We start from the raw sequence: 16,063 nt of genomic DNA, 5'->3' as shown, positions 1-16,063 counted from the left end.
ACCAGGAAATGTATTGGAAGAACTCTTTACACACAGTTGCATGCATGCGTCCCTTGCTCCCCTGCATCTCCCTCTCAGGTGGCTAAAATCAAATAAAAAAGCATCAATAACTATGTTTGTCTAAACATTTTTTTACTCTCATGAACATGTCTAATGAGATTTTCTTCCAACAGAGACCAAATCCACGTCAAAGGAAGCGTGCCGGAGCAGAATGAGACCTGGGGTGCCCAGCGGATTCTTCTATCAGGATGTCTGGCATCCCTCATTTTGCAAGATGTCAAGATTTAAAGCAGGGGCTGAGGTAGACCATTGTCTGCGGGAGAAGACTATCTACCTCATGGGAGACTCTACATTGCGCCAGTGGATTTACTACTTTCCCAAGCTTGTAAAAAGTAGGTCGCTTTTTTTTCTCTTTTTCTCCACTCTTACATTCATTTTATGATTTTCCAACTTTTTCTTATATACATTGTCAGTACATCAGCTTCCCTCACCTATGAAATAAAAATGCAGGCAATCGCACATCTCCCTCCCTTTCTGACATGCGCACGCACACACACACACACACACACACACAATGCTACCTTCTCCGACCATCTCCTGTTTTTTGTCCAAGGTACTACAAGCAGCACAGGTGTTGGATTGTTCCTTTATGCCGTCATCCAGGTGTTGCACGATACAGGGTAGTGATAAGATTATGTAGTACGGACACATCTCCGATCATTGTCTTCATCATTGCTAACTATGAGGAGAGCAAATGGCCAATTCAGCAAAAAATTGGCTTTTTTACCCTTACATCAGCCTTCTCCTAACCTTATTGCAAACCCCCTTCTATTGTAGAGCATGTTTTTAGAATTGGTGTTTTTATTATGATAATGTGAGCTGGAGCACTTGCCCTTAATTTAGCTAGGCTTTCCTGTTAGACAGCGTAGGGCAAGCAACTTCAGCTGTATCCTTGTATTTGTAGCACCTCTGTTTTATACTGAATAAAATCTTAAGGTCTATGTGTCAAATGCAGTATGCACGTGTCCAGTAATGTATCTTAATGGAGTATCTACTCTCTATAGTTTATTATTTCTGGTTTGTAATATTTACAAATATACAGACTAGGCCTGGGCAGAGCTCGCAGAGTCACCGAAAAACTCCACGAGATTCCACGGAGTTCCGCGAGCGGGCAGAGTACGTCGTCAGCCACACCACAATAGTGTGATTGTTGAGATCAAAGCTCATTGGGTGCTTAGCAAATGCTTCCTTCCACTGATCCCTTTCACGGCCACTCAGGATGTGCCATGCAGGGATTTTGAGACACGCTGGCTTACACCATGCAGACATGCACAATATTTAAGGAAGCTCTCCAAGAAAAACTCTGTGTAATCTGATGTGGTAGTGCACAGTGCTGCGTGTACGCCTCTAAATAGCAGTGTGGCCGGACACTATATATGTGGTCGTAGGAGCCGATGTGAGCCTGCAATGAGTCACATTAGCCCTTAATTTAACCGGAGATCTGGGAAATCGAACAGTACCCCGAGCCCAGACGTCAGTCAGCAAAAAAAAGTTACGCTTCTCCACAGGGACTGGCGAGGCCTCCAGCCAACTCAGACATCACTCCTTGGCGTCTCCTTCATTGTCCTCCTATGACCCCAGCCCTGCCAGGACTCGAGTTCAAGGGATAGGTCAGATCACCAGTGAAGGGCGCGCTCCTCCACTAGGCCTTGAGCACCCTCACAGTTCCATTCAGAACAAATCAGACCTCCTCTGCCCTTTCTTCAATCTCCAACGACCCTACCCTTTACCATTCAAAGTGTTAGCGCAGGGCAGGTCAAGTTATTACCCCAAGCCGGTGGTCAGGTCATTGGTGAAGGCGCGCGTCCCCACAAAGACCGCCACACCCTCACCATCCCAGGGACCTCAAGTGTCACACATTTCAACTGAAAAATGGCGACATTTGTACTCCTTTTTTGTCATCTTATGAGCATTTGTGTAGCGCTTTTCTGCTATTTGCACGGGCTTGCAGCGCTACAGCAGTAATTTTTACTGCAGACCTGGCGGTTGGAGTATCATGGGGTATGGTATTGTCGTGTCGTATCAGCAAGTACGACACGGACCCAGAAATACTTATATCGTAATCCTTTATTTTATCACCGCACTGTACCTTGCTCTAATTCAATCTGCCCCTTTCCCGCCTTTGCTCCTCCTTCAGGGTTTCCCTCCCCTCGTGGGCTGGTCCTAGCGCCCAGCATATATCGCGATTCTACATCTTCTCCCTTCTTAAAAATTTGAAATACTTCAAGTGTGTCCCTGCATGTAGAGTATACAATAATAGAAAAAACCCTTAGTTACAGTTCTTCGATCAGGCGAATGGGTCTTCGATGAGTTCGCTGAGGCCGGTGGGATACTTCTTGAGCCGCCCGTTCCCCTTCGACCAGAGACATAGCAGGTCGATGATCGCTGGCTACCTCAGGTGCATCTCCTTGGATCGCACTGCGGGGTGCAGTTAGCATATCTCTGATATGAGGCGTGCACTTCTGAAAATGCGTCACATTCCTCGTGATTCTCTTGTGCTCCGATTCAGCTGTGATCATAGTCCCTTTTTGCTTCGTCACCACTAGAGGGCATGTATGATATCGACAGTCTGCTTTTCTCTGTTGTTCTTGTCGCACTAATACCAAGTCTCCTTCCTGGATGGATGGCTGTGCAGCTTTTCTTCGTCTGTCTGCGTATTCCTTCATCTTCTCCTTTTGTAGTTTGTCTCTTGCTGATACTTTTTCGGGGTCAGAGTCTTGAGACACGCCACTGGCTACGTCTTCCCAGACCGGTATTCTTGTGCGCACGGTGTGACCCAGCATTAGTGTTGCTGGACACTTGCCTGTGGTAGGATGCGGTGTAGTTCGATATGCTCGTAATACCTCATTCAATGCCACTTGCACGTCACATTTGGACAGTTCTGCTTGTTGAATGGTCTTCTTTAGGGTGGCCATAAATCTTTCACACATTCCATTGGCTTGTGGCCACAAGGGAGTAGTTTTCCTGTGTCTGAAGTTGAGATGGTTGGCAAAAGCAGTAAATTCTTACCCATTGAATGGTGGGCCATTATTCGTTTTGACTACCTTCGGTATGTCCCATGCTGCGAAGACCTCATCCATTACAGGTATGGTGGAGGCGTCTTTAGTGGACGCTATGAGATGTGCGATTGGGAAACGTGAGTACTCGTCCATTATGACCAGGATGTACTTGCCAGATTGTAACGGGCCAAAGAAGTCCATTGCGACTTGATGCCATACACCATCCGGCAGTTTAGACATTTGGAGAGGCGCAGGAGGCTCCTCTCGATTCACCAACTGACACTGTGGGCAGTCCTTCAGTGTAAGTTCGACCATCTGATCAAGTGTCGGGAACCAGACTCGATCCCGCAGTGCCCTCTTTGTGACAACAATGCCTCTGTGCCCTTCATGCGCTAGGATGATGACTCCTTGGCGCAGCTGTTTCGGCAGGATGATTCGTTTGTCCCTTAGAATAAGACCATTTGAGGTGATAGATAGTTCATCTTTCACATGCATGAAAGAGGACAGCTCAGGACTGTCAATATGTTCACTCTGTCCGGATTCCTCCAAATGTCTCCAGCTATTCGTCTGAATGCGATGTTTTATATTTCTGAGTGTGGCATCTTCATTGGTTGCGTCAAGGATGTCCTCCAACGGGACAGCTGGTGGTCTGGCTCGAGCCACCACAAAATGGATATATTCTTCAGCTACTGAGGGAGTGGATATGGACGTTGCCTTGGGGTGTATGGACATATAGTCAGCCGGATTGGCAGCTTTTCCTGGTTTGTGGATGATGGTGTAGGTATATTCTTGAAGGCGGATACCCCAGCACTCTATTCTGGGTGGCATCTTGGCTCGAGGATTTCCAAAGATGGTTACCAGGGCCTGGTGATCCGTGATAAGTGTGAAATGCTTTCCGTAGATAAAGATGTGAAAGTGTTCGCAGGTCCAGACCACCGACAAGCTTTCTTTTTCCGGCTGAGAATATGCTCTCTGTGTCCGTGAGACTCCTACTGGCATATGCTACTATATGTCGCTGATCATTCTCTCTGTCATATTGAGCTAGTATCGCTCCAAGTCCTACAGGACCCGCATCTACCGTGATTTCCGTTTTTCTTCTAGGATTAAAGTACGCCAGGTTGTTGGCCGGTTGAACCACAGCTTTGATTGCATGAAGTGCTTGATCACATCTCGTGGTCCATTGAAACGGGTGTCCTTGTTTGGTCGGATGTCTCAGAGGGTAACTGATGGTGGCATAATCCTTGATGTATCGGGCGCAGTAGCTTGCCATGCCCAAAAATGAACGCACATCTCCTGCGTCTCGCGGCCTGGGGGTCTCATTCAAGGCAGCAATCTTTTCTGGATCAGGTTTCATTCCTGCACCGGAGAAGATATGTCTGAAGAATTTTAGTGTGGATTTGTGAAATTCACATTTGTCTTTGTTTAACGTGAGATTGGCATCCAGCAGAGCATGACAGACTCGGTCTAGTGCTGTGTTGTGTTCTTGCAGTGTCGCGCCATAGACAAGGATGTCATCACTGTAGTTCAGCGTGTTGGGAATGTGATGAATTACCTTCCTGATAGCCTCCTGAAAAATCTCTGCGGCAGATGAAACTCCAAAACTGAGTCTCTTATATCTGAATAGACCTTGGTGAGTCGAGCAGGTGGTGATGTATCTCGATTTCTCGTGAAGCTCCAGTTGATGATAACCCTTGTTAAGGTCTAGTTTAGAGAATATCTGCGCACCGTTGAGGGACGCAATCATGTCGCTGGTGTGAGGCCCTGGGTGTCGTTCTCTTTCTATGGCGGTGTTGGGTGCTCTCATATCTACGCAGAGACGCACTTTGCCAGGTGAGCCTTTTTTGGGCACTACAACCACTGGAGAAACCCAGGGAGTGGGTCCTGATGTCCTTTCGATGATGTCAGCCTGGATAAGGTCCTGCAGTTCCTCCTCTACAGACTGTTGAAGGTGAAACAGGATTTTTCTGTGGTGTTGTGCTAGGGGAGTCACACATTCATTTATGTGCAGTCAAACCTGACAGTGCGCCATCTTTCCAAGTCCGGTGAATAGCTTAGGAAACGTGTGCACTGTGTCAGGTTCATCATCAACTTTGTATAAAATTTCGACCAAGCGAAGTCGTTCCGCCATTGGCAGGCTGAGAAGACAATCTGCTTCAGGACCATCAATGACATGGATGCGGGCTGGAATCGTCCTGTCTTTGTATGTGAGGTTAGTCGGGAATTGTCCCAAACACGGAAGAGGTTCCTTTGACATCCAGGTGTACACACGGACGGCAGCTTTATGCAAATGTGGTGGCGGATTCATTTTCTTGTATTCTGCAACTGAGATATAGTTGAGAGATGCTCCACTGTCCAGAACAAACTTGGCTAAGTGAGTGTCCATTTTAAGGTGTAATCGCAGGTATTTTTTTAGTCGGTCCGGATCCGCGACCATGCAGACATGCTCATCGCTGTCTTGCGATATTGGTGACAGCGACCTTGACTCGCGAGATTGCGATCGACGGGATTGATAGGTCCCATGAGAATGATTGCTGGATTGTGAAGAACCCGTGGACGAATCCCTGCGGTCCCACACCGCTTTGGCATGATGACGAGTGTTGGACGGTCTGGACTGTCTGTAATTGTCACCTTGATTGTCTTTGCGTGGTGCTCCGCACACATTCTCAAAATGATTGTCCCAGCCACACTTCCTGCACCTTTGGCCTAACGCAGGGCACGTTTCCATGTGAGGGAAATCATATCCACAACGATAACATTTAAGCTGGCGCTCCTGTCTTTTATCAGTACGACTGGTACTGCGACGACGACGATTTGAATAGTGAGACTGCACTTTGGATCGGGATGAACGTTGTTTTGCAGGGGAGTACCTTTTAGTGTTGCGAGATTGAAGCCTAAATGCCTGTTCACGTTTTTCGCCTCTTCCAGCTTCCATTTTCTTGGCATGTTCTTTTGCCTGATCGTGTACTCGCGTCATTTCTTCGATTTCATCCAGAGAGTTGCTTTTCTTTAATAGTCGTCGGCGTAACGACTCAGACTGGCATCCTTCTATGATACGCAGGCAAAGGGCATCTTCCGTCGTGAAGGAGTCAAATTGACAGTAACGAGCCAAACGTCGCAGTCGCGTAATGAACGTGCTCATGGGCTCATCTTTTTCTTGAGATGCCAGGTTAATGTGTACCTTTCATAATCAATGTTTCGTTTGTGCAGAAATTTTCTGTTTAAAGCGTCACGCACATTGACGTATGACGACGCAGCATCGGCCGGAAGTTCTTTTATGATCTGACCAACGTCTTTCCCGATTAGATTGCGTAGTGCAATCAGTTGTTGCTCTTCCTCCGTCACATGTGACCCTTTCATGAAGTCTTCAAAATCCTCTAGTCATTCTTGCCAAAGAAGACCCATGCCTCCCCCAGATATGAGGACTAGAGGTTCCGGTGGCCGTAGAAAGGGGACTCCAAGCATGCCAAGTCTTTGGCCACCCATGTGCGCGGTGGACGTGGGTGACACCGGTCCAGCGCTAGTACTCGCAGAGGCATGACCCTGCCTTGATGTGGGTGATCCCGACATTGTGTTCGACTGTGTAGGGGACAGTTGATCACTTCCTTGGTAGTGACTAGTCTTGCACCAGAGCCCTGGCAGCGCTTGTCACTCAAGTTAATGCAGTGTATGTGGCGCGTGTTCGCATTTGTATATTCTGTACACTCACCAGCAGGGAGCTTAATGGGGATGTAATCCACGTAGAATGCTGATGTGGCATTGTAATTGTCCTTTCAGGCGTCAATAGTCTTTCAGAGGAACATTTGCCAATGCTTGTTGTTCTTTGCAGCTATTTGCCTGACTCCAAAATGGCCACTGGGCACTCCTTGCAAGGGGATTGGAGGAGATGCTTGACTCAAAGATGGCCGCCTGGAGATCTCGCTCCTCGTGAGATTTGCAAGCCCATCACACACACGAGGGCCTCAGCTGCAGCCAGTTGATTATACACAGGCACCGGTACCTGAACGCAGCTTTATTCGCCCACCGGTCGCCTCACAGGATTCAGCGCTCCTCCCACGACGGCAGCAGCAACACGAGCGCAGGGCACAGACCACGCGACCGGGGTGGCTCCCGGGTCGCGACCAGCAGATCCACCGCTGGAGGGCACACACGCGACCGGGGGTGGGCTCCCAGATCGTGATGACAGCGGCAGGACTACCAGATCCAGCGTGGCTGGGGCGGACTCCCCAGGGTGCAGCAGAGCTCCGGATCAGCGGAGATCGACGCGGCGGGTCACAATGCGACCGGGGTGGGCTCCCGGTTCACGAAACAGCACGGCTTCTACAGCAGCGGAGCACACCAGGCTGCAGGTAGGTGAGGCAGGGTCCACGACCACTCCTCGTCGCCAGTTTTCGTGTTGTATCAGCAAGCACGACACGGACCCAGAAATACTTGTATCCTAATCCTTTATTTTATCACCGCACTGTACCCTGCTCTAATTCAATCTGCCCCTTTCCAGCCTTTGCTCCTCCCTCCTAGTTCAGGGTTTCCCTCCCCTCGTGGGCTGGTCCTAGCGCCCAGCATATATCGCAATTCTACAGGTATTTGTGACAAGCGAAGGGTTCAATGATGTGTGCAGTGGCGACTCATTGTTTTAAATTAACAGAACACCCATGTCTAAGCGGAGTTTGAGGTACATGTTTGTGTCAGGGCGAGTGAGCCATCGGGCAATAAAGAAAACCCTTCTTTCAATCTATTCTATTCAATCAAGGACCTTTTTTGTGGGGCCAATCAAGTATACAAATTGATGTTAAAAACTGAAAGCTTTGTATTTTGAGAATTGTCGTCTGTTTGGCCATTGTGTACATTGGATTTTCTCCTGTAACTGTACAAATATGAAATATTGAGAGATGGATATGGTTGTGCTGGGATGTAAGGTGAGTGTAATGAATGTATGATTGAATAGAAGGGATTGACCGAGAGGCGTGTATTAAGGGTTTGTAAAAGAGAAGTGTGTATGGGTGAAAGGATGTATAACAAGAGAGTTTGTGGGTAAATGGGAGCTTGGTCGTTTTCAAACTTTTAAATTGAAGGAAATTGGTTGTTGGTGATTTATATATGTGAGTTCGACAATAAATTTTGATTAAATCAAACGGAAAAAGAGGTTTATGGTGGCATTGTTTTATTTCAATGTACCAGTTGGAAGGTAGGAATTGTGCACCAGTAGTGGCATTTTGTTGTTTTTGTTGGAATAGGGCTCAGCCGTGCTGATTTAGAGCCAAAACCCCTCTGTTTTTTGATCGGGCAATAAAGGGCATCTCAATTTGGGCCGGGGTGAACGTTTGCCCACTGCCCAGCTGATTATGCTGGGTTTTGTACCTTAAAAAAATGTATCCACATCGAAAGGCGTAAAGGGTCTGCTGTGAGGCAAACATGTCACAGCTACAGCACACACTCAAATAACTCCACCAGCAAGCAGGTTAACTCTCTGTGATATTTGAGCAACAAGTGCAAAGTGGTTGATTGATCTCACAACTGAATTATCGACTGTGTGGATGGGGGTCGGTTTCAGTTGTAACCCTGGACCCCAACATAGTATGAACTTGGATGAACCATTATCCCTCACCTCTTCAGTCCCCTAATCTTCCGCAAAGTAACTGGATGTGCTTAGAAGTAGGTTCAATGCAACACTGCGCTTTATATTTGAAAAATGAGAATATACATAAACGCTCATCCATAAGATTCTGCCTTATCCTCACTGTAAGCACAAGTAAGGGCACAAGTAAGGAATCACTTAAGACGCAGGGATTGTCATGAACTATATTAACAGATCAATTCAAGCACTACTGTGATTCCTGTTCAGAATAAAATGAATTTCTCCAGACACAAGAGCCACAAACTGAAAACGAGATTGGAAAAAGCACTTAAACTAGTACACCCACCCCCACAACTGTTAACGCACTACATAATTCACTTACACAGTATAAGCGCCAACTAAAGCAGTGACAATCAGAGGCTGCAAAACTGCACACTGGGTACGTGGTCTAGTGTTGTAAATGTGGACTTTGCCCAAGATCGCACAACGAGAGCAGCTAAATTCTGAACTTTGGTCTGGTTCCAAACAGGATACCAGAGAGAACATTAAATAACAAAGTCTGTGGACATTGTAGTCAGGTTCAGTCCCTAATGGAGGCCAGCTCTGCCTCACCAAGATCAGAAATACTCTGCCCATCAGTCGCATCTTATGTGTGTCTCGGGACTCTGAACCAGGCTATTACATTGTTCCACTGATGCCACCCCCATCGCTTTTTCCCTGATTGAATACTCCCTAGATGGCTCACTCGGCAGTCTTTTGTCGGAGCAACATTTGTTTCAAATAGTCACCCAACCCTCATCATGGGGTCGATGAACAGCCAGAACCGACTCGCCTCTCTATTCTAGTAATGCCCTGGCTTCCTCCGGGGTGGAGAAAAACTCGAACTTGTTGCCATGTATAACCTTGAATCTTGCAGGGAACATTAGGGCATATAGTGCATCTCTAGCTGTCATAAGTGCTTTTTCACCCGAAAGAACGACTTCCTCTTTCTCTGTACCCCAAAGGGTAATCTGGAAAGATATTAACTTTACTGTTCTCCACCAGCCAGGGGCCTTTGACATGGGACACCTGAAGAATAGGCCCCTGTCTCTATAATTAAACACTCTGGCCTAGTTGGGCATGCTACCCGGGACCCTCCGGGATCATTCCAAGAAGAAGAAACTGGATTGTTTGTCCTCTAAAGCTGGTTACCTGCCAATCCTCTAAAAAGAGCCCCATACTTGGACCCATTGTTTGTTCTGGCAGACCCACTATCCTTATATTGTTGCAACTTGAGCATCCTTTTGCATCGTCTGGCTTCATAGTCAAGATGCCCATCTCATCCTCGAGTGTCTTGACCTGGGAGTTGGCCTCTTTAGCAGAAGGATGTACCGCAATCAAGAACGATTAATTCATTCTGCCCTCTCTTTGAGTTTGCTGTGGTCAGCATGTGGAAGACCTATTTCGAAAGTAAGGACATATGTTTTGGGTTTTAAGGAGGCTTTAATGCGCAAAACCCTAAGAGTCTCATCAAATTACATGTGTGCTCCTGTAATGTTTTTTCCATTGCATTGGTGACTACACTGTACCCCCAATATATCTGGATTTTGGAGGGATCAGAACTAGTATTCCCACTCTAGCATAAGCAACAGTAGAGGAAGTATTTACCTTTAGAAAGCTCACATTTAATTTTCACTACCTTAAAGTGAAACACAAGAAATTATAAATATAAATATATAGTTATAGTTAGGACCTATTTTCCATAGGAAATTTGCAGCATTCTATTCCCAATAACTTTGGCGCCGATTGACGAATCTTTGCAAAATTTTCAAAACTCGTGGGGCGCTCGGTCCGCTCCTATCGTGAAAGTTACAGGGAGATTCTGCAGGGGAGGGCCGAGAAAAAAGGGGGGTCCCAAAACGTGTTTTCCCCATGCAATTTCCCATAGGAAACTTTAGACACGGCTACAGCCCGAACTGCTGAACGGAATTACACCAAACTTGGCAAAAAGGTAGCCCTTGGTTCAGAGATCCCTTTTTGTTACATGGTGTAAATCCGTTCAGTAGTTGCTGAGAAAATCAAATTTTTTTTTTTTTCGATATCTATGGTCTTGGAGGATCCGCTCACCCTCCTGATCATGAGCTGCATGCTAATTGGCTGTCAACACTTCAAACCAGGAAGTGTTGGTAGAACCGAGGCACAAGAAATCAGTGAAACAAATGCGCAAAACACGAAAAGGGGGCAGGGTAGAAACACCCCGAACCCCTAGGCCTGCTTAAGGGTTCCCACAAGGACCCCCAGGGCCCCAAAACATTTTTAAAAAAAATAATAATCTGCAAAATCCGCGGAGGACCAGCAGATCCGGACGCGAAAAAAAAAAAACGAAGCGCGGCCTCCCGCGCTTTGGTAATAATTAACTCCCGGGTGGGCCAAATCCCGAGGGCAATCTTTGTATTGTGATGGGGGGGCCAAAAGGGGCCCCGGGGACCACCACCCCCTGGGGCTTATCTTAAATATTTGCGGGGGGCTCAAGGACTGCCACCCACGGGCTTGTTTTTCTTTTTTTTTTTTTTTTTTTTTTTTAAAACCCACACGCCCGGGGACCGCCACCTCCCTGGGGCACTAAATATTAAAATTATGGGGTCCGCGACGAACCCCTAAGCCCCGGGGACCACCACCCCCCGGGGCTTTGAAAAAGGTGGGAGGGGGGCCATGCGGCCCCCCTCCTGGAGCCCTGTCATGGCCCTGGGAACCGCCACCCCCCAGGGCCGGCACCTGCTGTGTCCCGGGGTGCCCACCCCCGGGACACTGTTGTTTGCTATGGCAGGGCTAGAGCCTCGCGGCTCCCGCCCTCCCATAGCAAACTCTGCTTTGGTATTTGGAAGAGAGAGCAGGAAACCTGCTCTCTCTTCCAAATACCAAAGCAGGTTGCTTTTCCACACGGGGAGCTGCATCTTAGCAGCTCCCCGTGTGGAAAAGCAATGCCGGCTCCCGCAGGAGGCGGGGAGCCGGCGGGACCGTGGGGGGATTGGGGACCCCCCACGGTCCCCATCGGAGAAGGCCAGCCCCGGGGGATGGGGTCCCCAGGGCTATTAGTGGCCTGTGAGGGTGGCCACGCGGCCACCCTCCCCAATTATAAATAAATGAGAAAAAAAAATTTAAAAGTGAAAGGCCGGCCCTGGGGGATGGGGTCCCTGGGGCCATAAATGGCCAGAGGAGGGGGGCCACACAGCCCCCCTCCAATTAAATTGCATCAAAAAAAGGCCATGCCCCTGGGGTTGGGGTCACCGGGGCCGATTATGGCCTCTGGATGGGGGCCACGTGGCCCCCTTCCAAATTTTTATTTTTTTAATATTTTTAGAAAATAGGGAACAAGCCCTGGGGGATGGGGTCCCCAGGGCCAATAAATTAGGAAAAGGGGGGGCCACACAGCCCCCCTTCTTAAAAAATAAAACAGAAGAAAAAAGACCGGCATCACGCCGGAGGCCCTGCCCCCTCCCTGCAGCACTCTGCAAACGCGCCCCTTGGCGCGTTTGGAGATGGGCGAACTAATTTCCCTGGAATACTTGGGTCCCTGGGAGCCAACTAGCCCACCAGGAATCTCCAATATGCGCCAGGGAGCTGCGTTGCAGAGAGGTGTTCTGAGGCCACGCCCCTTTTTACACCTCTCTGCAACGCAGCTCTGTGGCGCTTAATGGAGGTACATGGTGGGCTAGTCGCACCCCAGGGACCCTCAGGATTCAAGGGGAGTTAATCCCCAACTTAAAACGCGCCACGGGGCGCGTTTGTGCAGTGGTGAAGGGAGGGGGCGGGGCTTGAGGTGACATGTGTGCAACACGCCCTGTGGTGTGTTTTAAGTTTGGGAATAAATTCCTCTTCAATCCTGAGGGTCCCTGGGGCCAAGTAGTCCACCAGGTACCTCCAGTAAGCGCCAAGGAGCTGCGTTGCAGAGTGTTGTAAAAAGAGGCGTGGCCTCTGAACACCTCTCCGCAACGCAGCTCTCTGGCGCACACTGGAGGTACCTGGTGGGCTAGTTAGCCCTCAGGGACCCTCAGGATTGAAGAGGAATTAATTCCCCAACTTAAAACTCTCCACAGGGCGTGTTTGCATACATGTCATCTCAGGTCCCGTCCCCTTCCTTCACCACTGTGCAAACGCGCCCCCTGGCGAGTTGTAAGTTGGGGAATTAATTCCCCTTCAATACTGAGGGTCCCTGAGGGCCAAAAAGCCCACCAGGTACCTCCAGTATGCGCCAGGGAGCTGCGTTGCAGAGAGGTGTTCAGAAGCCACGCCCCTTTCTACACCTCTCTGCAACGCAGCTCTGTGGCGCTTACTGGAGGTACCTTGTGGGCTAGTTTGACCCTAGGGACCCTCAGGATTCAAAGGGGACTTCGTTTCCCAACTTAAAACGGCCACAGGGCGCGTTTACACAGTGGTGAAGGGAGGGGACTGGGCCTGAGGTGACATGTGCAAACGCGCCCTGTGGCGCATTTTAAGTTGGGGAAATAATTCCCCTTCAATCCTGAGGGCCTCTGGGGGCCAACTAGCCCACCAGGTGCCTCCAGTAAGCGCCACTGCGCTACGTTGCAGAGAGGTGGTCCAGGCCGTGCCGCTTTTTACTCCTCTCTGCAACAGCGCTTACTGGAGGTACCTAGTGGGCTAGTTTGACCCTAGGGACTCTCAGGATTCAAGAGAATTTTAGCCCCCAATTTAAACGGCTACAGGGAGTGTTTGCACACGTCAGCTCAGCCCCCCCCCCCCCTCCCTTCACCAGTGTGCAACCGTGCCCCGTGGTGGGTTTTAAGAGGTAGTTTTAATCCCCCTGCCCTATTATGTACTAGGGCCTTACAGAGGAGGTCATGCTAATCACAGGGGTACTGCAACGCATAGTGGTCCCTAGTGTATGTAGGTGTTTTCACTGTATTCCAAGTGTCTTTTAACATAGCACTGGCTCTAGGACTGGTTAGTCAGACTCAGTACTCGTATGAAAAAGTTGAGGGTACAGGGTGATTTTGCAACAAGGCTTCTTTCTGCTCCTCTGTTTGTTCTTTCTGCATGTTTTCCTTCTTCCTGCACTTTTCTTCGTCTTTGAGGACTTCTGTTGCTTCTTTCTGCATTTCTTTTTTTTCTTTCTGTGCGTTTTTTCTTCTTTCTTCACATGTCCTACCTCTGTAGGCATAGTTAGAAACTAGCATTTAAAAAACCTTTGAAATTCACTGAAAAAAAACATAGGTTTCAGGCACGTTATAGTTAGGAATTAGCATTTTAAAAACCTTAGAAATTCACAGAAAAAAACATAGGTTTCAGGGGCGTTCTAGTTAGCTGGACATTTCACTTGTACAAAACCATTGAAATTCCCCCGTTATAGTTAGTTCAGCTAACTATAACTCGCGCGCATGCAATGCACTGCTGATGACGTCACATATTACATCACTAATGACATGATCAGTGACATCACTGATGACATATCAAATGACATCACTGATGACATCATCCAGTGAATGTGTGTTTATCTGAAAATTAAATATGTTTTATATATGTATCTCTCAAGGTCGATGGAAGAATAAATGGGTATATAAGTGTCTAAATGGATGTTTTTTTTTTGTAAAATTGATTGTATAACGGACTGATTAGGTGTATCTTAGTGAATACATGGGTTAGTGAGTAATGTTTAAATATTTAAATATCCGTATCAGTCTCTCACTTTGTGTATAAGTGACTACATGGGTTGGTGAGTATCTACATGCGTGTCTATATGGGTTAGTACTTGGTTTTTCGAGTATCCGTATGAGTGTCTGAATGGTTCAATGGGGGGTATTACTTAGTGCATAGATGCATTAATGATTGAGTCACTGTTTGTATGTGTTGAAGACAGTATGTGTGCAGGACTGTATGGGAGGATGAGTGTGTGTATGGGTGTGTTAGTGAGTGAATGACTTACTCAATAGTAACTTTATAAGTAACTACATATATTTTAAACTAGTATATGTAAGTATTGGTGTACAGCAGCGGTGCGTCCATTAGGGCGCTGGGGTGTTGCCCCACCAGCCGCCCGCGCCCGCCGCTCCCTCGGCGTCTCTGAACTTAAGTAAACTCTCTTTCTATTTTTGAATGTGTGTATCTATGGTTATATTAGGGTGAGAGGAGGTCTGTCACTCTATCACAAGGATGATGTCATCAGTGATGACATCAGTGATGACATCAGTGACGTCATGAGTGATGTCACTGACCATGTCATGAGTGATGTAATATGTGACGTCATCAGCAGTGCATTGCAGGCGCGAGAGTTATAGTTAGCTGAACTAACTATAACGGGGCAATTTCAATGGATTTGTACAAGTGAAATGTCCAGCTAACTATAACGCCCCTGAAACCTATGTTTTTTTTCAGTATATATATATATATATATATATATATATATATATATATATATATATATATATATATAAATTAACTGAAAAAACCATAGGTTTCACACAAGTTATAGTTAGCTGTACATTTCACTCGTAAAAAACCAATGAAATTCCCCCGTTATAGTTAGTGCAGGCAACTATAACTCACGCGACCGCAATCTTCTGCTGATGCTAATACTGTATTTAGACACTTATTTGCCCATGTCTTCTTCCATTAAATTTTAGCTATACATATATTACAAATATTTTTTTTTCATAAAGACACATATGTCATCAGCAGAGGATTGCGGTCGCGTGAGTTATAGTTGCCTGCACTAACTATAACGGGGGAATTTCATTGGTTTTTTACGAGTGAAATGTACAGCTAACTATAACTTGTGTGAAACCTATGGTTTTTTCAGTGAATTTGCAAGGTTTTTTAAATGCTAATTCCTAACTATAACGTGTGTGAAACCTATGGTTTTTTCAGTGAATTTGTACGGTTTTTTAAATGCTAAGTTACTTTACGCCATTCGTGGCGTGCGCGCCCAGTTAACGCAGTTCGTTCCATGCGCGCACGGTGCGCTTCGCGCACCGTGCGCGCACAGTGAGCACGCGGTGCGCTTCGCGCACCGCGCGCCCACTTTACGCAGTTAGTGCCGTGCACGCACGGTGGTCACGTGGTGCGTGCGCGCACCGCGTGCCCACGTTACGCGGGATGGGCCATGTACGCACGATGCGCTTCGCGCACCGTGCGCACATGGGGGACATATTATGCGCTTCGTTGTGAAAGTTATTCATTTGTACTTTCCATATACAAATATGCCATGCGCAAATGTTGCCCTACGGGCACCATTTGCACACGGGGTGGGGAAAATGTGGATAATTTTTATTTTTTTTTAATTTTTAACCGTACGCGCCCCACCTATTTTGAAAATTTGGCGAGGATTCGTCGACCGGCGCCAAAGTTATTCAAAATAGAATGTTGCGGTTTTCCTATGGAAACAGGGTCCTAACTATAACTACCTACTGGCGACCGCCAGTAGGTAATATATATATAT

The 16,063-nt window shown here is 47.4% G+C and overlaps 1 protein-coding gene across 5 annotated transcripts in view; it reads left to right on the top strand.

Moving 5' to 3' along the window:
* LOC146856308 (NXPE family member 1-like) overlaps positions 1 to 16,063 on the top strand; it is a 355,569-nt gene that overhangs the window by 325,150 nt on the left and 14,356 nt on the right. For all 5 annotated transcript variants that reach the window (XM_085654416.1, XM_085654417.1, XM_085654420.1 and 2 more), the window contains one exon: positions 174 to 392. In XM_085654416.1, coding sequence (XP_085510542.1) covers positions 174 to 392 — 219 coding nt within the window. The remainder of the gene's footprint in view (positions 1 to 173; positions 393 to 16,063) is intronic.

Source organism: Triturus cristatus, chromosome 4_1 (genome assembly GCF_964204655.1).
Source record: "Triturus cristatus chromosome 4_1, aTriCri1.1, whole genome shotgun sequence".
Classification (NCBI taxonomy): domain Eukaryota; kingdom Metazoa; phylum Chordata; class Amphibia; order Caudata; family Salamandridae; genus Triturus; species Triturus cristatus.
Note: the sequence above shows the minus strand (reverse complement) of the source record. Positions and strands in the feature narration are given on the sequence as shown.